Genomic DNA, 22322 nt, shown 5'->3' on the forward strand with positions numbered 1-22322 from the left:
GTTACCTGGATGTTGTAATGGTTAGAGAGAGGTTACCTGGATGTTCAGAATGGTTAGAGAGAGGTTACCTGGATGTTGTAATGGTTAGAGAGAGGTTACCTGGATGTTCAGAATGGTTACGGGGGGGGGGTTACCTGGATGTTCAGAATGGTTACGGGGGGGGGGGGGGGGGTTACCTGGATGTTCAGAATGGTTGGGGGGGGGGGTTACCTGGATGTTCAGAATGCTGAGCTCCAGGACTTCGTTGGCGGCGGTGCGGGTGAAGTGGACATCGATGCCGGACAAGGTGGTGAACACCAGCTCCTCCGGCAGCTTGTTGACCAGGGACAGACCCACACCCTCCTCCAGGCTCACCAGCACCTGGGGACAAGAGGACAAGCAGACACAGACAACCAGGACCACGTCAGCTTGATTCGTAAAACGGACATTGTGGATTGTTCCGTGGGTCAGATCAGTGATGACATGACTACAGCACCCCTCTCCTCCAGCACCTCTAGTTCCTGCTCAGGCTCTTTCTTCTTCTGGAAGTCCTTGTTCTGGTCGTCCTCCGTGCTGGGGGAAGGCCGGTTCATTCGCCGCTGGTTGAAGTCACTGATCTAGGAACGAGCGTTTACACAAAGTCAATCAAGTATCAAGCCTGCAGGATTAAGTATGACTGACCTGCAGTCATAGAAGTGACAGCTCACAACCCTGCAGGGTTGAGGGGGTTGAGGGATGAAATGAAACAACCCCCCCCCCCCCCTTTTCGCTCACCTGGAGCACTCGTGTGGGTCCGTCAGGCAGCACCTGGACCGACAGCACCCCAGAGCCGGGTCTCATCTTCTGGTTGATGAACTGCTGCTCAGGGCCCAGCTCCAGCAGCCCCGCGTCCGGTCCCAGGACCACCTCGGCTCCGTCATACAGCCCCGCCACCCCACCGTTAGCCTGAAGAGGAGGAGGGGGGGGGGGGTCTCAATGAGTATTTAACTCAAAATATTAATATTTTTTAATACACATTTCCATTACCGCTATTCACATGGGCTTTAGACCAGACGTTGGTATTCACTCAGTCTAAATGTCATGTGAATAGCTGCAATGGAAATATGTTGAATTCATATTACTATAATACTTATTTCATGTTTGGGGCTGTGTGATCATCGAATTATGTGTAGTTATGGGTTTCTAGCATGTCGATGTTCTGATGTTATAAAAATTAAGAAGATGAATGGCTGAAAAAGCGGGGGGAAACAAATACGACATCTAAAGTCTGGAACGGTTATATTTCAAAACAAGGCTTCCCTTTCCACTATTACCAAGCCTATCACTGGGTTTATTTGCAAGGACCTTCGCCTGTACAGTGTTGTGGAAAACGAATGCTGCTAACACTGGAACCACGTTATGAAATACCAGTTAACATAGATATGGTGATCTATCGTTGATGAATTGTCTTACAATGTATTGATTATCGCAAAATCAATGTACCGCGATAATATATATCGATACGGGGGGCAAAATATTGTAAGGTTATCGATACGTGAGTTACCTTGCGATTCCCACCCCTAGTTATTACAACAGTAAGTTGGATGAGGGGAGGTCTGATAGGGTGTAGTACCAACCTGCACCACCAGGCGGGGCAGCCCACACGTCAGCATGCCTGAGCTGAAGTGCCATGTCTGGGTGGTGCTCCGCCGTGGGTCTGGCCTCCGCAGCATCAGAGGCTCATAGCTGGAACACAGTCAGATACAGCAGGAACACAGTCAGATACAGCAGGAACACAGTCAGATACAGCAGGAACACAGTCAGATACAGCAGGAACACAGTCAGATACAGCAGGAACACAGTCAGATACAGCAGGAACACAGTCAGATACAGCAGGGCAGGAACACAGTCAGATACAGCAGGAACACAGTCAGATACAGCAGGGCAGGAACACAGTCAGATACAGCAGGAACACAGTCAGATACAGCAGGGCCAGGAGTTTTCCCATTACCAATTGACCGGTCAAGGTCAAATCATGTCACAAGATTATTGTTCAACTTTGACCTCTCCCTACAGTATATATTAAAGGTGCAAACTTTGGGTGCAGGCCAGGCTCGCTGGGGCAGTGTGATACCATTATTCTTAAAAAACTAAAAAGGAAGAAAGAAGGGTGACCTCAGCCGAAGGGTCAGGGTTAGGGTCAGGGTTAGGGTCAGGGTCAGGGTCAGGGTCAGGGTCAAGGTTAGGGTTAGGGCACTGGCGTTGACAGACCTGTTGTCGGTGACGGCCGCCAGTCCGGCGATGTCCAGCACCAAGGAGGAGTCTAGGGGGCGTGGCTGGGCCGGCTTGCTCTGCGGAGGGGAGGAGCCTTCGTGGCACAGCATTCCCGTCCCCGTCATCCTCCACAGCTGGGAACGCTTCCCAGGCTCCTGGGAGAGAGAATGGGAAGATGTTGGGAATTTTTTGGGGTGTATTTGATATAATAGTTATAATAGTATAATAGCACTGTACCTTTTTCTTGAGGATGACTCTTTGAGTCTTGGGCTCCACGTCCAGCACCAGTTCAGCACAGCCCACCACGCGTTTCTTTCCCACTGGCCTCTTCCCAGCATCCCTAGCAAGTGACACAACAGCTCACCTTAAGCCAATGACCTCATTGGAGCAACTAACAGGAAATCGATTTTTCTCTTTTTTTCATACCTAGTTTTTTCTCATTTTATCTGGTCTTTTTTTTTTTTTACCTCAAATCATCCAGAATTTCCTGATGAATCCGAAAACATCCCACTCAAGAGACTAAAAAGTTATTATGGGGCTATATGGTACATGTATTGGACCATTTAATAATAAAACGTATCCATCACCCATACGCACTGAGAGAAGGTGTGTGTGGCGGCGATGTAGATGAAGTTCTCGTAGTAGAGCTTGTTGTACTCCCGGAAGAAGTTCATGTCGGCGGTGACCTCTGAGGAGCCGGCGCCCTTCACGGTGAGAGTGAGGTAGGGCGGCAGGGTGGGCTCGTCACAGCCGAAGTCCAACACCGAGCCCGCCTTCACCTCCGTGTGCAGCCGGATATCAGCCACTCCATGCTGCCAGAACTGGATGGGCACCTGCAAGAAAACACGAATCATGTTTGATGGTCCTTCGACAGAAAAAAATGAAACAAAACTCTTTCTGCACTTATCGTACCTCAGAGATGTTATCATACAGAGATGTTATCATACAGAGATGTTATCATACAGAAATGTTATCATACAGAGATGTTATCATACAGAAATGTTATCATACCTCAGAGATGTTATCATACAGAGATGTTATCATACCTCAGAGATGTTAACATACAGAGATATTATCATACAGAGATGTTATCATACAGATATGTTATCATACCTCAGAGATGTTATCATACAGAGATGGTATCATACAGAGATGTTATCATACAGAGATGTTATCATACAGATATGTTATCATACCTCAGAGATGTTATCATACAGAGATGTTATCATACAGAGATGGTATCATACAGAGATGTTATCATACAGATATGTTATCATACCTCAGAGATGTTATCATACAGAGATGTTATCATACAGAGATGTTATCATACCTCAGAGATGTTATCATACAGAGATGTTATCATACCTCAGAGATGTTATCATACAGAGATGTTATCATACAGAGATGTTATCATACCTCAGAGATGTTATCATACAGAGATGTTATCATACCTCAGAGATGTTATCATACAGAGATGTTATCATACCTCAGAGATGTTATCATACAGAGATGTTATCATACCTCAGAGATGTTATCATACAGAGATGTTATCATACCTCAGAGATGTTATCATACAGAGATGTTATCATACCTCAGAGATGTTATCATACCTCAGAGATGTTATCATACAGAGATGTTATCATACAGAGATGTTATCATACCTCAGAGATGTTATCATACAGAGATGTTATCATACAGAGATGTTATCATACCTCAGAGATGTTATCGATCCGGAACGGCGGGGGCAGCTGGTCCGTGTCGCTGAAGGAGATCTGGTAGGTGGCGCCCTTCAGGGTGATCTCAGCACGGAGGAAGAAACAGTTCCCCAGAGTGTCCCTGTCACGGATATACAACACTATATGACTCCACTCAAAGCAAAAGACTGAAGTACTAATTACACCATTCACAACCTAATATTGTGTCTTGTCTATGCTATTATGAAATGGACCCCATGATGTTTTCAGTCTTTGTCTTTGTATACAGTTAGGTCCATATTTGGACACAGACAGAACTTTGGTTATTTTAGCTGTTTACCAAAACATCTTCAAGTTACAGTTATATAATGAATATGGGCTTAAAGTGCAGACTCTCAGCTTTAGGGTAAGGGTATTCACATCCAAATTGAAGGAAGGGTTTAGGAATTACAGCTCTTTAATATGGAGCTCCCTCTTTTTCAAGGGACCAAAAGTAATTGGACAATTGACTCAAAAGCTTTTTTATGGGCCAGTGTGGGCTATTCCTTCATTATTTCTTTATCAATTAAGCAGGTAAAAGGTCTGAGTTGATTCCAAGTGTGGCATTTGTATTTGGAAGCTGTTGCTGTATAGGCACAAATATGCAGTCAACAGAGCTCTCAATGCAAGTGAAACAGGCCATCCTTAGGCTGCAAAAACAAAACAAAAATCCATCAGAGAGATAGCAGGAACATTAGTAGTGGTCAAATTAACTGTTTGGTACATTCTGGGGAAAAAAGAATGCATTGGTGAGCTCGGAACCACAAAAACATCTGGACGTCCATGGAAGACAAGAGTGGTGGATGATCATAGGATCCTTTACATGGTGAAGAAAAACCCCTTCACAACATCCAGCCAAGTGAAGAACAGTCTCCAGGAGGTAGGCATATCATTATCTAAGTGTACCATAAAGGGAAGACTTCACACGAACAAATATAGAGGGTTCACCACAAGGTGCAAGCCATTCACAAGCCTCAAGAATAGAAAGGCCAGATTAGACTTTGTCAAAAAACATCGAAAAAAGCCAGCCCTGTTCTGGAACAGCATTCTTTGGACAGATGAGACTAAGATCAACCTGTATCAGAATGATGGGAAGAAAAAAGTATGGAGAAGGCTTGGAATGGCTCATGATCCGATGCATACCACATCATCTGTAAAAGAACGTGGAGGTAGTGTGATGACATGGACATGCATGGCTTCCAATGGCACTGGGTCACCAGTGTTTATTGATGATGTGACAGAAGACAGAAGCAGACAGATTTATTCTGAAGTGTTTAGGGATATTCTGTCTGCTCAGATTCAGACAAATTCAGCAAAGTTGATTGGATGGCGTTTCACAATACAGATGGACAATGACACAAAACATACTGCGTAAGCAACCCAGGATTTTTTAAGGCAAAGAAGTGGAATATTCTGCAATGGCTGAGTCAATCACCTGATCTCAACCCGATCGAGCATGCATTTCACTTTCTGAAGACAAAACTAAAGGCAGAAAGACCCACGAACAAGCAACAACTAAAGACAGCTGCAGTAAAGGCTTGGCAAAGCATCACAAAGGAGGAAACCCAGCATTTGGTGATGTCCATGGGTTCCAGACTTCAGTCAGTCTTTGCCTGCAAAGGATTCTCAACAAAGTATTAAAAATCAACATTTTATTTATGATTATGTTAATTTGTCCAATTACTTTTGAGCTCCAGAAAATAGGGGACTGTGTATAAAAATGGTTGCAATTGCTAAACGTTTCATACAATATTTTTGTTCAACCCCTTGAATTAAAGCTGAAAGTCTGCACTTTAATTACATCTCGATTGTTTCATTTAAAATCCATTGAGGTGGCATACAGAGCCAAAATTATCGAAATTGTGTCACTGTCCAAATATTTACGAACCTAACTGTAGTCTTTCAGAGTTAGAAAGAGAGAGATTGTGGTAACGACGCCCTTTTACACCACTGTTTTCAACATATTGGCCGAGCAATGACTGAATGAAGTGATATGAACGGCTGTCACAATGGTTTGAACACAACGGTGGCTAGTCTTTGTTATAATGAATAGAAAAGAAACAAAGAAGTAATTCATAGGTTTTCTTTGTCTAATAAGCACTTTTCCATACATTTCTAATTATTGGCAATGGCAAAGTTCAGCTCAATTGGATGTTTGGAGAAGGCTTTTTTTTATGTGTTTACCTCATGTTAACGTGGAAAGACTTGGGCTTGTTGACCTCGAAGCCTCCGGACCAGGTGCAGTTGTGGGTGTCCATGAGGCGCACGCAGAGCAGCTGGTCGTAGTCGTTCCTGGGCCAGTGGAAGACCACGCTGGAGCCGGGCAGGGTGGAGATGTAGCCCTCTGGGTTGACCGTGCCCTGAACACCAGACCACCACAATAACCAAGATCTACCTTGCATAGTTTCTTTATTTTTTCATCAGACACTCACTCATATCCAACAAGATACAGTAATCATCTACACTTCACCTTTCTGTCGAACATCTAGCCACCAATTCAACATTAGTTATAGAGGTAAAATAATCTGGAACACGTTGACCTTGCCACTGAGATTAACATGTCAGATTAACATCTCAGTCAGCTTTCAGAAAGCAACCGAAAGATTATTTAATATCGCCATGAGCTGTTCATTTCATCTTGGTCCTGTGTTCATATTCTTATAATAGAATGGTTTTCTTTTCTTTCTTTTTTTTTCTTCTTTTCTTTCAAATTCTTCAGAACGTTTTGCAATATTGTGATTGTGGTGGTATATTGCGATTGTGGTGGTATATTGTGATTGTGGTGGTATATTGTGATTGTGGTGGTATATTGTGATTGTGGTGGTATATTGTGATTGTGGTATATTGTGATTGTGGTGGTATATTGTGATTGTGGTGGTATTTTGTGATTGTGGTGGTATATTGTGATTGTGGTGGTATATTGTGGTGGTATATTGTGATTGTGGTGGTATATTGTGGTGGTATATTGTGATTGTATATTGTGACCCAATGCGGAAGCCACTCGGGAGAGTCATTCCTCAAAGATGTATTGCTGTATGTATTGCTAATTCTCTAATGCTGTTAGTGTGCTTTTTGCTGTGTTTAATGTTGTGCGGTTTTATGTGGATGTGTGATGCTGTCCCTTTAACTTGATGCTGTGACTGTAAGTGGAGGAGGTGTGGAGACAGTGTTTCCCCTAGGTTTGCTGCCTTTGGGGGGTGGCATGGTGGCATAAATTGGTATTACCATAAAGGCCAATTCTAGCAGAATAAGAAAGATAGTATATCTACTTTAAGTAAAATAATAAAGTGCATCCAGTTAGCTCTTTAGCTGGCATGTGTGCAGCAGACTAGCTCATCTAATCACCTCTGAGCTAGCTAGTTAGCTTGCTAGTTCTTTGACACTATTTTACACTTTCTAGTCACAATAATAACGACCAATTTGAACCAATTTGCTCTGTTAGAACACTCAGCAATTATATTTGCTAACGTTTCAACTTGCTTACTTTCCATCTGCAGACATCTCACCCGGCAAAAACTCTCTTGCGTCGCGCGCGCACACTCGCGCACAATCTTGTACGCGAGTGTGTCCAGCGCAAAGCGAAGTGTGGAGATAGGTTTGGCTATGCGAGACTACTGGCGGACTAACGTTACCAACGAGCCCATGGGCTTGCCACTCGCCAGATTCGGGTTGGGTGCATTTAAAAAAAGCGGATATTTTAGCCTGCTTGTCAGATGTTTGGTGTTTACGTCCGTAATAATTCCTCTTTCTTGGGAGGGCGGGGGGGTTCCGTTGGCGGGGCGGCCCGCCCCCCCAAGGCAATGGTAGGGGAAACACTGGGAGATGTACGTATGTTTTTAGTCTTTTAACTGTGCCGCTGTCTGTCGTGTGTGTTCTCTGTTTTTAACATAATACCTGATTTCTTTTCAGCCACTCCCCCCCCCACCCCCCAAGAGGCTTTTGTCTTTTGCCAGGCCGCCAATGTAAATAAGAATTTGTTCTTATTGGCCCTGCCTGGTTAAATAAAGGTTAAATAAATAAATAAATCCCATCGATGGGTTCTCACCTTCCCCCTGGCGAACTCCCTCTGGGAGAAGGCCAGCTTGTGGGTGGAGCGGTTGTCCAGCAGGTAGCGGGGGGCGAAGGTCACGATGTGGGTGTCTCTGTAGCGACCCTTCCCTTTCCGGACGTTGATGCCTGTGGCGTGCGCCGGAAAAAACAACAACAACGTTGTAAAAAACACTGTAGAGAACGACAGTGGTGGTCAAATGACGAGTGTGGATGGCGATGGCTAACTTGCCGATGTTGTAGATGAGGCCGGGTCTGTTCCCGTGCTGGATGACCTTCACGGCCCTCACCCCGCTCCCTCCGTCCAGGGAGTAGCCCTGGCACCAGCCCGGAACGCCGTCCGGATGGATCCCTTTGCCGATGCGCATGGTGCACCTGAGGAGAGGAAAAAGAGAGGAGGAGGAGAGGTGGTGAGGAGGGGAGGAGGTGAGGAGGAGAGGTGGAGGAGAGGAGGTGGAGGAGAGGAGGTGAGGAGAGGTGGTCAAGAGGAGGAGCGGAGGTGAGGAGAGGAGGAGGAGGAGGTGGGGAGGAGGAGAGGAGGAGGTGAGGAGGAGAGGAGGTGAGGAGGAGGAGAGGAGGAGGAGAGGAGGAGGTGAGGAGGAGGAGAGGAGGTGAGGAGGAGGTGAGGAGGAGGAGAGGAGGAGGTGAGGAGGAGGTGAGGAGGAGGTGAGGAGGAAGAGAGGAGGAGGAGAGGAGGAGGAGGACAGGAGGAGGAGAGTGTGTGAGAGACCAGGTGGAGGAGAGGAGGTGGGGAGAGGAGGAGGAGAGGTGGTGAAGAGGAGGAGAGGAGGAGGTGAGGAGGAGGGAGGAGGAGGAGAGGAGGAGAGGAGGTGAGGAGAGGAGGAGGAGAGGAGGTGAGGAGGAGGAGAGGAGGTGAAGAGGAGGAGAGGAGGTGAGGAGGTGAGGAGGAGGAGGAGAGGAAGAGAGGAGGAGAGGAGGAGAGGAGGAGGAGGAGAGGAGGTGAAGAGGAGGAGAGGAGGAGGAGAGGAGAAAGGTTCATGTTGTGTGGTTAGCAGAGAATGTGTGGATGAAATGAGCCCCCCCACTCACATGGCTGGCTGCTCCTTGTCGGTGTAGCAGAAGAGGAGCGGGCTGAGGCTCCTGGCTAACTCGTGCTCCTCGAACTGCCCGGCCGCATCCGTCTTCCCGTTGTCCTGACGGAAGATCAGCGGCAGACCTGAAGGGGAAGAATCACGTCGGTGTACCGTTAACACTAGAACAACCTGGGTCATGACCCTTTGCACTTGATCACATTTCAGGACCCTCCTTTCATGACCTTTCCTAGATATGTGCGTTCTCCCACCCAGTATCCTTACATTTTCAATATCACATCAGGATAAGCTAGTATAAAGCTATTTTGCTGTTTTTCTGTGTAGGAGGCAGGCTAATTTACAAGCAGTCAACTAGTGGTCATAGCAGCTTTCCATTGTAAAAACTATGGTCATTTGACCCCCGAGGCGGCTCTTATAGTAGGTAAAAAAAAGCACAGTGTTAAAGCAAACCGGCGTTCATCACTTTCGAGGATGTTTGTCGTTGGAAGATCGGGTGATGTCACTGAGCTGCAAGGTCAGGGGTCAGGTGTGAGCCAGAAGGAGATGAGGAAAGGATTTCCAGGCGGTGATATCGCTAAAAATGGGGGGGGGGGGGGGGGGGGGGGGAGGAAAGTTACCGGTTTTGTTGATGAGCCAGTAGGGGGCGGAGATGAGGATCTTGAGCGCCCCCTGGGCCCGCAGGACGATGCGGATGGTGAGGCAGAGCAGACGCTTGTTGGCGTCGTACAGCCGCATGCGGACCACGTAGTTCTGTGTGCCGGGGGGGATCAGCAGCTCCTTGCACATGGGGAAGTTCTCCAGCAGCACGCCTGAGGGAGGAGAGACACCCGCCACAATGACATGACCACAAAACAACCCCCCCTCAGCCCAGAGACATGACCCCCCCCCCCCAGCCCAGAGACATGACCACCCCCCAGCCCAGAGACATGACCCCCCCCCAGCCCGGAGACATGACCACCCCCCAGCCCAGCCCAGAGACATGACCCCCCCCCAGCCCAGAGACATGACCCCCCCCCAGCCCAGAGACATGACCCCCCCCCAGCCCAGAGACATGACCCCCCCCCCAGCCCAGAGACATGACCACCCCCCCAGCCCAGAGACATGACCCCCCCCAGCCCAGAGACATGACTCCCCCCAGCCCAGAGACATGACCCCCCCCCCCAGCCCAGAGACATGACCCCCCCCCAGCCCAGAGACATGACCACCCCCCCAGCCCAGAGACATGACCCCCCCCACCCCCCAGCCCAGTGACATGACCACCCCCACCCCCCAGCCCAGAGACATGACCCCCCCCCAGCCCAGAGACATGACCACCCCCCACCCCCCAGGCCAGAGACATGACCCCCCCCCCCAGCCCAGAGACATGACCCCCCCCCCCCAGCACGACGTCTCCTGAGACACCTGCTTTTCCCCTATACCATCGTTTCTCAACGGGGGCGTTCAGACAACATCGGGGGGCGCTGGAACAAATATTTTTTAAAGGGGGGCGTTGAGGTGTTCTTGGGGGGCGGTCACACATAAAGAAAAACAGCTGTCAGCAGTGTTATTACGGGTACGTTCGTAAATGCACGAACGGCCAGTTTGCTCGGACAAACCGTCTTTTCAAAGGTAGTATGGGTAGATCGCATGGCATTGAACAAAACCCAAAAGGAGAAAAAAAAAAAAGTTCGCCTATCATCCATCCTCACTATGGCTTTTGCCACTTGATTGACATACAGGTAAGCCAGTCTGCGATCTGATCTTTTCACCTAACACACGGTTCACCACGCATGCGCAGTCAACAGCGCCAACTACAAAATACTAAATACCGGCGAGACTAATTAACTAGTTAGCCTTCCAATTTCTACTACTTACTATGTAATACTAAAGAAAGGGTATGCAAATGAGTGGGGAAGCTGGACCAAGTAAGAAACCAATAACGTACAACTTCCATCCAGAATGGGAGGAGGACTTTTTTACACAATGTGATATTGGAAGTGCGTCTGTCTGATCTGCAGATCTACGATGGCTGTTTGGAAGAAGGGAAATGTGGCAAAAGAGCGAAAACGTACGGCTGCAACGATAGCTTCTTATCGCGTCAGTCACGTTCTTGTTAAACACAAGAAGAAAACAAAGACGGCGAAATTGTGAAAAAAGCGTTTCTCGAGGCTGCAGATTGCCTTTTCGATGACAGATCCACAGTGGCTGATGACACCTTGCAAGCCTGCCTACACCTTGCAACCAGCTCCTACAGCCCTGACTACTAGAAACTAGCTGCCTCCTCCCAGTGCCAGGTCTCCCACTAAGGTAGAGAAATGCATTTATTTCCTCCTTTCAAGCTAGGGAATTACCTGTTTTGTATCTGGTTTACTTTTCTGTTTGTTGGATCAGTAGTTGGCTATGGTACTGCAGACTGGCTGTCAGTGTGTGAGTGAGAGAAAGTGACTGTGTGTGTGTGTAAGAGAGAGAGAGAGAGAGAGAGAGAGAGAGAGGGGGAGAGAGAGAGGGGGGAGAGAGAGGGGGGGAGAGAGAGGGGGAGAGAGAGAGAGGGGGAGAGAGAGTTTGTGCTATGGCTCCCTATGCAGACTGGCAAATGTGTGTGTGTGTATGTGTGTGTGTGTGTGTGTGTGTGTGTGTGTGTGTGTGTGTGTGTGTGTGTGTGTGTGTGAGTGAGAATAGCAAAGAGGGAGGGGTTGTGATGGTCTTCTCCTGTGTGGCTGTGTGACAGAGAGAGAGAAAGTGTATTGTACTATGCAGGCTGGGAACTGTGTGTGTGTGTGTGTGTGTGTGTGTGTGTGTGTGTGTGTGTGTGTTTGTAGTACGTGCGTGTACGTTTGCGATGTTTAAACTAGACTGGTAGATCTTGGCAGACTGGCTACTTGAAAAGTAGATCTTGGTTCAAAAAAGTGTGGGCACCCCTGCCTTATACCATACCACCATACCAGAACATCACAGCAGGAACAACCTATCTCAAAAAAGCGATCGTATTGTAACCAGTCCGGAAAGCTCTCTGTCGCTTACCAATAATCGAACCTAGAGAAATCAGCTACGAATGTCCCCTCCCCTCGCAGGTTCATTACAGTATATTGCATAAATGTATTACTGTGTTGTTGTGGATGTTATCCCTAGTGCCATTCTGAGGTTAGCATTGCGATGTGTTCGTCTTAACGTTTACAAACTAAAATATACGATCGCTTTTTTGTGATATGTTGCTCCTCTGATGTCCTGGAAACGAACACATAAGCACTCCGAACAGATGTCAGCGTCTTTTGTTGCTATAGGAAACCACTACTCTGCTTCCGATTGATCAGCTGTCAGCAGTGTTATTACGGGTACGTTCGTAAATGCACGAACGGTCAGTTCGCTCGGGCAAAACCGTGTTTTCAGTCAGAGCACCCATCTCTGAGCGCTCCCAGAGCGCAGAGCTCTGAACTTTGGAACTTTGTTATGTTTTGATATGAGAAATTCGAACTAAGTGGTCAGTTTATGAAAATAATACCATAGAATTCTAAATAAAATATTTAAATAATAGCCCCCTAGCGTTTGCCGCCATATTGTGACACCACCCCCCCCCCCCCCAAAGTCCAATCAAAAGTGAATAAATATTAGCATCATAAAACAGCAATTTGGCGAAATGCAACACCAGCACACTTAAAAAACAAACAATGTTAGTTGTAATATACAGTTTTGTAGCCTACTGTTTGTTCTCCACCGGACATGTGTGAAATCGCTGCTGTGTTATTGTTATTCTGTGATATAACACAGAATATTAGTCAACATTAATATTCAGGGAAGCCTACTTTTTTTGATGGGGGGCGGTAAGAGACCTGGATAATGGACAGGGGGGCGCTGGCCCAAAAAAGGTTGAGAACCACTGCCCTATACTATGCCTCCTAAGACTCTACTGCCCCCTACTGCCCCTGTCTCTCCAGTGACAAGTCCATTGCATGGCAAATAAAACATTCTCTCTCTCTCTCTCTCCCCCTCCCTCCCTCCCTCCCTCTCTCTCCCTCTCTCTCTCCCTCCCTCCCTCCCTCTCTCTCCCTCCCTCTCTCCCTCCCTCTCTCTCCCTCCCTCTCTCTCTCCCTCTCTCCCCCTCCCTTCCTCCCTCCCTCTCTCCCTCCCTCTCCCTCCCTCTCCCCCTCCCTCCCTCCCCCCCCTCCCTCCCTCTCCCTCCCTCTCCCTCTCTCCCTTCCCCCCTCTCCCCCTCCCTCCCTCCCTCCTTCCCCCTCTCTCTCCCTCCCTCCCTCCCTCCCTCTCTCCCTACTCACCGAGCTCCATGTTCTGGGAGGTATCCGCGGCGTGCAGCACGGCCTCCTTGCCCGGCTTCAGGGAGCCCTTGATGGAGGTGCCCTTGAGGTAGTAGTTGAGGTCGCAGGGCAGCAGGTTGGCCAGCACCAGGGTGGGGAGGAGGTAGACCGTGTGGCCCGGCTGGCGGTAGATGGGCTTGGCGCCGCCTTGGCCGCCCGACACCGCCTTGGCTGGCTGCTGGTCTGGGTAGCTCTCCTTCTTGATCACCACACAGAACCTGGAGGAGAGGAGGAGAGCAGGAGGAGGAGGAGAGGAGGAGAGGAGGAGGAGGAGAGGAGGTGAGGAGGAGAGGAGGAGGAGGAGAGGAGGTGAGGAGGAGAGGAGGAGGAGGAGAAGAGGATGGGGAGGAGAGGAGAGGAGGACAGGAGGTAAAGGAGGAGAGGAGGAGGAGAGGATGGGGAGGAGAGGAGGAAAGGAGGAGGAGGAGAGGAGAGGAGGAGAGGAGGTAAGGAGGACTCACTCCCTCTCCCTCCCTCCCTCTCTCCCCCCCTCCTCCTCCCTCCCTCCCTCTCTCTCTCCCTCTCTCCCTCCCTCCCTCCAGTAGGGCTTTATACCTGAAGCTGCGTTTCAGGTGGTCCTCAAAGTCGGCTGACTGACACTCCCGCTTGCTGCTGCAGACGTCCCCGGGCCGCTCCACGCTGGTCCAGTGGATGGGCACCTTGCAGAAGAACAGGCCCAGGCCTTTGGGGCGCGCCTGCAGCCTCCAGGAGGTCAGGTGGAGAGGCACGGCCAGGGCCTCCCCGGGCAGGATGGGGGGGAGCACCACCGGCTCTAAGGAGGGAGGGGGGGAGGAGGGAGGGAGATATACAGTGAGAGTATGTGAGCGATACAGAGAGTGTGTAAGAGATACAGAGAGTGTGTGAGAGATACAGAGAGAGTGTGTGTGAGGGTGAGAGTGAGTGTGTGAGAGATACAGAGAGAGTATGTGAGAGTGTGTGTGTGAGAGATACAGAGAGAGAGTGTGTGAGGGTGAGAGTGAGAGTGTGAGAGATACAGAGAGTGTGTATGAGGGTGAGAGTGAGAGTGTGAGAGATGCAGAGAGAGTATGTGAGAGTGTGTGTGTGAGGGTGAGAGTGAGAGAGTGAGAGATACAGAGAGAGTATGTGAGAGCGTGTCTGTGAGGGTGAGAGTGAGAGATACAGAGAGAGTGTGTATGAAGGTGAGAGTGAGAGACTGAGAGATACAGAGAGAGTATGTGAGAGCGTGTGTGTGAGGGTGAGAGTGAGAGAGTGAGAGTGAGAGAGTGAACCAAAGCTCCTCACTGTCGGGGGCGGAGGGGCTGTCCAGCCGGACCTCCATGGGAACCTCCAGGCGGTTCTTGACGATGAGGGCGGAGCGCACCGTGATCACCTTGCGGGCACTGCCCTCCATGGTGATACAGAACACCACACGCACCGGGGGCAGGGCCGAGAACTAGAGGAGGAGAGGAGGAGGAGGAGGAGGAGAACAGTAGGAGGAGGAGGAGGAGGAGGAGAGGAGGAGGTGGAGGAGGAGGAGGGGAGGTGAGGAGGAGGAGAGGAGGAGGAGGGGAGGAGGTGAAGAGGAGGAGAGGAGGAGGAGGAGAGGAGGTGAGGAAGAGGAGAGGAGGAGGTGAGGAGGAGGTGAGGAGGAGGTGAGGAGGAAGAGAGGAGGAGGAGGACAGGAGAAGGAGAGTGTGTGGGAGACCAGGGTGTTGGTAGGACAAGGCCATTCACGTTCAGTTCCAATTCAAGAAACAACCCCCAAAAAAGAGAAAATAATTCCTCAACGTAATCCGGGTTCGACATGCCCGGGGCGAGTAATACATTTGCTGGGTTTGTTTGAGCGACAGCGACGACGCTGCTGAATCCTGGATCTGTGTGTCGGTGTGCAGTAAGAACAACGGACGGCGCAGGTGCCAGAACAGACTAGGTGATGGTGGAGTGAAGATATTATTCAAGCGTACGCGCTGATCGACAGACAGGTGGACAGGCGCGTACGCTTGAATAATATCTTCACTCCACGATCATCTAGTCTGGTAATACAGCCAAAAATATTGGACATTTTGGAATAGTGCTAAAACAGCAGCCTTACATAGACGTGGGGGTGGATGATGTTGGTTCTACTGATTGGGCTGCCCACCTGGAAAAAGGACACAATTATGAACGGTTATGCACGCAGTCAATTCACTTTTTCCCCAATAATATGCTGCTAATGTCACTTAATAATATGCTGCTAATGTCACTTAATAATATGCTACTAATGTCACTTAAGAAGCATTTAATTAAACAACATCTATCAAAGTTAAGAGACGCTGCATATTATTTCAATCCCTTGTGTCTCTAAAGCATGGGTCACCAACAGCCGGCCCGCGGGCCAGATGCGGCCCACCAAAGCTTTCCATCGGGCCCGCCGAATATTCATGTTTTTACGGGTTTTTTTAACGTTTTTTTGTTTTGTTTCGAAAATGAGGGAAATACCGTTTAGAACATATCATAGATTCATATAGTTCTTACAATGCAGGAGGAGTCAGACCTACCTCATTCACAAAGCTGCAGCCTTGCTTCTGGTTGGGCACTAAATAGCAGTAGCGAAGCTGAAACTAATTCCCCTCTTTTATTAAATGGAATGCGGCAGACGTAGCGCTATTCTCATGCAAGAATGAGGACAAATTCATAGCTCTCATTTAACATTTCGTTGTATTTTATTTTTTCACATAGCCTACTCATAGGCCTATTTAACATTTCGTTTTATTTTATTTTTCACTCTTTGTTGCTCTTGTTTAACATTTCGTAACATTAACAATGACTTAAATAACTAACTTCTCAGTCAGAAAATGAAAAAGATTAACATCACTTAAATAAAAAAAATAGCATGGCAAATGATAGGCCTTCATTGCCAGAAATGTTGTTTTCAAGTCGGTCAGTCAAACGTTCACCGCGGCATCCTGGTATCGCCTGGCATCTGTAGCCTATATCAAATAAAACGGTAATAACCAGGTCATTAAATTACACTTTAACAATGAATAAACCATGCCATTTAACATAGCAACAATAAAATCCTATGTCTGCAATACTCACATTTTGTTAATGAGAGAACTAACATCTCCCCTCTGACGCCAACTTCTTAAAATCAGGCTGGAGGTCCTCGTGAATGGCTTCAGAGTCCAGCACAAACTTGCGGAACAGGCGATGCTGCGTACTGGAAGTTCCTCTGATGAAGTTAATTATTTTCATTGTTTTGTCCATAACCTCTTTCAGATCCCCACTTAGTTTGGCACACAGCACGCCAAAATATCTCGATTGCCCCCTGGTGGCTGGTTGGATAATAGGTGTCAGGAGTCTGTTCACACTGATAATAGGCTAATAATCATTAATAACATTAATTTAGTAAGAAAATGAAAATATTAAACAGTAATATGCTAATAGTACTATATACAATAGTATGCCTAAATAAAATAATTATATATATATATATATACGTATATATATATATATATATATATATATATATATATATATATATATATTAAAGTCCGGCCCCCACAGTGTATGCTTTGAAAAATTCTGGCACTTGGACAAATATAGTTGGTGACCCCTGCTCTAAAGTATGGAGGACCAAGTCTGTCAAAATTAACAATAAATATATAGACACATAAATGAATGTATGAACAAATAAATGAATAAATACACACAGTATAACGAAATACATTTCTATATGTATTTATTCTTTTCCACATTCATTCTTTCTTTTCCACATTCATTCTTTGTTTTCCACATTGTTTTCCACATTCATTCTTTCTTTTCCACATTGTTTTCCACATTCATTCTTTCTTTTCCACATTGTTTTCCACATTCATTCTTTCTTTTCCACATTCATTCTTTCATTCTTTCCCCGATTATCAGATCTGTATGCAAATATGGGGGCGTGTCTCGCATTTTCATTGGTTGATGCCCCACGCATTTTCATTGGTTGATGCCCCACGCATTTTCATTGGTTGATACCGCGCGTGACGTGGTAAAAGCGACAAAGTCGAGATCGTGCTTGGGCCAAACCATTTTTCATTACCATCTGGGTGGGCAAATTCTAGATGTGATTTTTAAAATTCCTTTACATCCCTAGATTATGTTTTGATATGATATACCTTTTGGTTTGGCAGCTTATTAGTGGTAATCACCTCTTAAAGGTATGGACTGCTTTTCTTCAAAAAATAGTTTTGCCAGAAAAAGTCCCCTGCCATATCTTGCTCCCCTTCGTATGATTCGCTCGTAGGTCGGGCTGTGGTTGTGATAGAGACGTGAGACCAGAGGGTTTTTTACGCACCTGAGTCTCCTGAACAGTATACCCCTAGTCGATCAGACCTTCTTAGGCTGAGCTATGGTCACGTTTCCGCACCTACCCCTCTGTAATATTGTTTCTTTTTTCTTGTATTGTTTCTTTTTTGTAATGTATTTGCCTTACCTTGATTCCTAGATAAATGGTTCAAAAGGAAAACATTAAGTTAACAAATGTAAAACTGCACTGTTTGAATTGTAAATTATTTGTAGAAGACTAAACAGGTGTAGCATTTGGCCCACCTAGTGCCTTAATTAGTGCGGGTCTCTGAAATAGAGGAATACATCTAGTTTGACATTAAATTACCAACCTTATTCTAAACTAAAATATTGTCAGGGTGCAGTAATTGGGGCAGATCTCATTACAACTTAGAGGCGCTACAAACAAGGAATCTTCTGTAAATTTAACGTAAATTAAGTTACATTAATATTACTACTATATAAAACCCTGTCTCAAGCCTGGGTACACAGCAGGCTACAGAGTAAAAACAAAAAACTGCCTAAAACATAATCAGTTAAAAACATTTAACTTTAACAAAACAAAACAAAAAAAATCACAAGAATGAACACAGTTCAACAGTCAAAGGCCTTTTTGAATAAGGGAGCCAATGTAGTGAGTGTAGAATGGGGGCTATGTGGGGGTTATGCATTCAGGTCCACAAAAAAAAGATGAAAGGTCAAACCCATGGATGGGTACATTTATTGTTTTCAGAATTTGTATGTTTAAATATACAAATTATGCATTATCTACTTAAAATAGGCATTTTCCCAGACTTTTCCAGAATAGAAATCTAATCAGTAAAAACAAATCTAAAACTAATCTAAGCAAGCCTTTAGAATATGGATAATAACACATACAATACATACAAATCTTACTATACTCTTACTGTAGGCTATTGCCAATGTTTTGAACGATATGTACTGTCTCTGCTTAGAAAACACATTGATCCACTGCTAGATGTTTTTCAATTTGCCTATAAACAGAACCGTAGCACAGAGGATGCTATTCTCTATATCACACATTCTGTATCCAAGCACCTTGAGAACAAAAAGGCCTATGCCCGAATTATGTTTGTTGATTTTAGTTCTGCCTTTAATACGGTACAACCCCACGTGCTCTTAGGAAAGCTCAAAGACATGGGTGTCAATAGTACTTTAATCAAATGGATCCATTCCTTCATGTTAGAAAGAGAACAGCAAGTGAAAGTCAATGGAACACTGTCAGTGACTAAACACTGCAGTACAGGTGTCCCCCAAGGTTGCGTTCTGTCCCCATATCTTTTCTCAGTATACACCAACGACTGTAAAAGTAACCACCGAAGCAACCATATTATAAAATATGCTGACGACACTGCAATTCTAAGTCTCCTTGCTAAAGATACAGACCCCTCGGTGCTCCATGATGAGATTAAATTCATTAAATGGTGCGACAGCAACCATCTCATCTTAAACCTCACCAAAACTCAGGAGGTTGTGTTAGACCCAAGGCAGGTAACTGACCATGAGCCTGTGGTCGTCAAAGACCAAATAATCATCCAGGTGCCCTCTTATAAGTACTTAGGTATTCAATTAGACAACCATCTCTGCTGGAATACACACATAGACAGCTTATGTAACAAACTACAGCAGAGGCTTTATCACCTGAGGCGACTCAGACTTTATGTGGTGAGAAAGCAGATCATGAGAAAAACATTTTTTATATCAGTCTATTGTTGAAAGTGTAATCAGATATGGAATAATTGTGTGGTTTGGCAACTTAACTGTACAACAAAAAAACAGACTAGTCAGCATTCACAAAACAGCCATGAAAATTGTAGGTGAAAGAGACTATGTGATCCTAAATAAACTATATGAAAAAGCTGTCCTGGACATGGCTAATAAGATCATCGCAGACCCCCAACATCCGCTCTCCACAGAATACGAAGTTCTTCCCCTAGGTAGAAGGTTTCGCATGCCAAGATGTAATAATAAGCTCTTAAAACTATCATTTGTCCCATTCTCCATTAAACTAATCAATTCGCTCAAGCAGAAACGATGATTAGTACATGACCACCAGCACCTGTACTTTATCTTAGACACCACTTGAAGGGCCATGTGCAATATTCGAAAACACCACTTGAAGGGTTATGTGCAATATATATATATATATACCAAATGATGCCATGTCCAGGTGGAAACTGCTGCCAATGTCACTCAATGTTTGCTGCTGTCCTGTTGTTTACTTTGCCTGCTGTATGTTGTATGTATCGTCTCTGTAGCACTTGAAGCAGGGACATTAAAGTATAATCAATCAATCAATCAATATGTTGCTCCCCTTCGCGTGAGTCGCGCGTAGCTCGGGCTGTGGTTGTGATAGAGACATGAGCCAGATGTACTGTATGCGCCTGGGTCTCCTGAGAGACCCTGAGTCGTTCAGAGCTTCCTACGCTGAGCTATGGTAACTCTCCCGCACCTACCGCATATTACCTCCGGAAAACCGCAAAAACTAGGCATTCACCGGTAGGGGGTAGGTGCGGGAAAGTTACCATAGCTCATCGTAGGAATCTCTGATCGACTCGGGGTTGGTCTCTACGTGTCTAGGAGACTCAGGCGCATAAAAAAAATGAAAGGGCTCATGTCTCTATCACAACCACAGCACAGCTACGCGCGAATCATGCGAAAGGGAGCAATATAATATATTGGCAAGGGACCTAACCTTAACCCTAACCACTAATAAGCTGCCAAACCAAAAGGTCTATCATATCAAAACATAATCTAGGGATGTATAGGAATAAAAAAATCACATCTAGAATTTGCCCACCCAGATGGTAATGAAATGTTCAGGTACTCTTGGCTGAGGGCTTTACCACGTCACGCGCAGTATCAACCAATGAAAATGCGTAGAGTGCGCCCAAGATACGCCCCTATATTTGCATACACATCTGACAATGACAAAGACAAACTATTCTATGTGAATAGATAGGTGAATACAACATTGTCTTACTCTTTATCAGATGTGTATGCAAATATAGGGGTGTATCTTGCATGTTGTCCACGCCCCTGCACATTTTCATTGGTTGATACTGCGCGTGACATGATGAAGCTCTCAGCCAAGAGCAGACACTACTTAATTTCCAATCATAGCATGTTTTTTTTTTTTTAAAGGGTTAGGGCATATGAATCATAGTGGAGGTATGATACAGTGCCTTGCAAAAGTATTCACCCCCCTTGGCTTTTTACCTATTTTATTACATTACAACCTGTAATTTAAACATTTTTTTAATCAGAATTTTATTTGATGAATCTGCACAAAATAGTGTTAGTTTTTAAATGAAATGAGAAATATATATATTAATTGACTGCCAGCCATGTTCAGAGCGGAGAGCTCCACACTGCCAGACTTTTGGGGCATTTTCGCTGAACTTTGAAGACCCACCAAATATTGACTTTTCGGACTACATAAACATTGAACATATCTACCAAAACTTTAGACTCTCTTCTTTCATCAGAAAAATAAAGTTTGTTTCTAGCCTCTTTGAGTGTTTAGAAATCGGTCGTAGAACATAGGGTGGTTTCAGCAAAAACACCTGATTTTGACCAATAAACAGAGAAAACGAGCTTTTTCTGCAGATTATTTTTTTTTTTTTCTGCACTTTTTCTGTATCATCCGACTCTGAACTGTTTGAAGAGTCGCGCGATGGCCGCGCTGCTCCGCAATGCTCCGCTCCGCAATGCTCCGCGCCGCGTTTGGCACATACCCTGATCCGTTTCGCCATTACTACAACCCACAGCAAGCCACTTCCTTCTCCAGGCTTTTATCGAACTACTGCCCCCATCTGGGACCGAAATACATTACACCCAAGTCTGAAATTCACTCGCTAGGTGTAGAACATGTCAATAACGCGATCCCCGCGAAAAAATAAATAAATCTATAAGACGCCAATTGGCGTCTTTGGCAGTCAACGTTACTATTCTATAAGACGCCAATTGGCGTCTTTGGCAGTCAATGAGTTAAAAAAAAAAAAAAAAAAAAAAAAACTGAAAATTGGCATGTGCATATGTATCCCTTTGTTATGAAGCCCCTAAAAACCTTCAGAAGTTACATAATTAGTGAAATGAAGTCCACTTGTATGCAATCTAAGTGTCACATGATCTGTCAGTATATACACACCTTTTTCTGAAAGGCCCCAGAGGCTGCAACACCTAAGCAAGAGGCACCACCAACCAAACACTGCCATGAAGACCAAGGAACTCTCCAAACAAGTCCGAGACAAAGTTATTGTATTTATAAAAGACTTAGATGAAGATGGAAGGATTATGACCCATAAGCAATTTGCTAAGACATATGGTAGCATTTGCCCCATCCAAGACTATAATCAGTTGACTGCAGCCCTCCCCCCAAATGGAGGAAAATAATAAATAATGACACCCGAAATATAATTGTCTGCCACCCACAACTAAAAAATTGGAAATGGCTAAAAGGGATTAAAATAAATAAACCAATCTATAATTTTTACACAACCTCAAAAGATTTAGTGGCCATCCCATATCGATTACACAATAAATGGGAGAACCTGTTTGATTGTCCACTCCCATGGAACCAAGTTTTCAATCTCATTTATAAAACAACTGTCGATTCCCACATAAGATACTTTCAATTCAAGTTAATTAATAATTATTTAGCAACAAAAAAAATG

General features: G+C 45.8%; 1 protein-coding gene across 1 annotated transcript in view; it reads right to left on the reverse strand.

The window, feature by feature from the left end:
- Positions 1–22322, reverse strand: part of vps13d (vacuolar protein sorting 13 homolog D) — a gene marked incomplete at its 5' end in the record, with an annotated part of 203052 nt that overhangs the window by 56861 nt on the left and 123869 nt on the right. Inside the window, 17 exons of the mRNA XM_080534330.1 lie at positions 211–360; positions 492–596; positions 754–924; positions 1596–1704; positions 2230–2387; positions 2470–2572; positions 2830–3065; positions 3945–4068; positions 6150–6325; positions 8011–8141; positions 8245–8387; positions 9063–9189; positions 9682–9873; positions 13315–13571; positions 13909–14125; positions 14617–14767; positions 15407–15454. Of these exons, the coding sequence (XP_080390456.1) occupies positions 211–360; positions 492–596; positions 754–924; positions 1596–1704; positions 2230–2387; positions 2470–2572; positions 2830–3065; positions 3945–4068; positions 6150–6325; positions 8011–8141; positions 8245–8387; positions 9063–9189; positions 9682–9873; positions 13315–13571; positions 13909–14125; positions 14617–14767; positions 15407–15454 (2598 nt within the window). The remainder of the gene's footprint in view (positions 1–210; positions 361–491; positions 597–753; positions 925–1595; positions 1705–2229; positions 2388–2469; positions 2573–2829; positions 3066–3944; positions 4069–6149; positions 6326–8010; positions 8142–8244; positions 8388–9062; positions 9190–9681; positions 9874–13314; positions 13572–13908; positions 14126–14616; positions 14768–15406; positions 15455–22322) is intronic.

Source organism: Nansenia antarctica, assembly GCF_963989245.1.
Source record: "Nansenia antarctica genome assembly, chromosome: 6".
NCBI classification, from domain to species: domain Eukaryota; kingdom Metazoa; phylum Chordata; class Actinopteri; order Argentiniformes; family Microstomatidae; genus Nansenia; species Nansenia antarctica.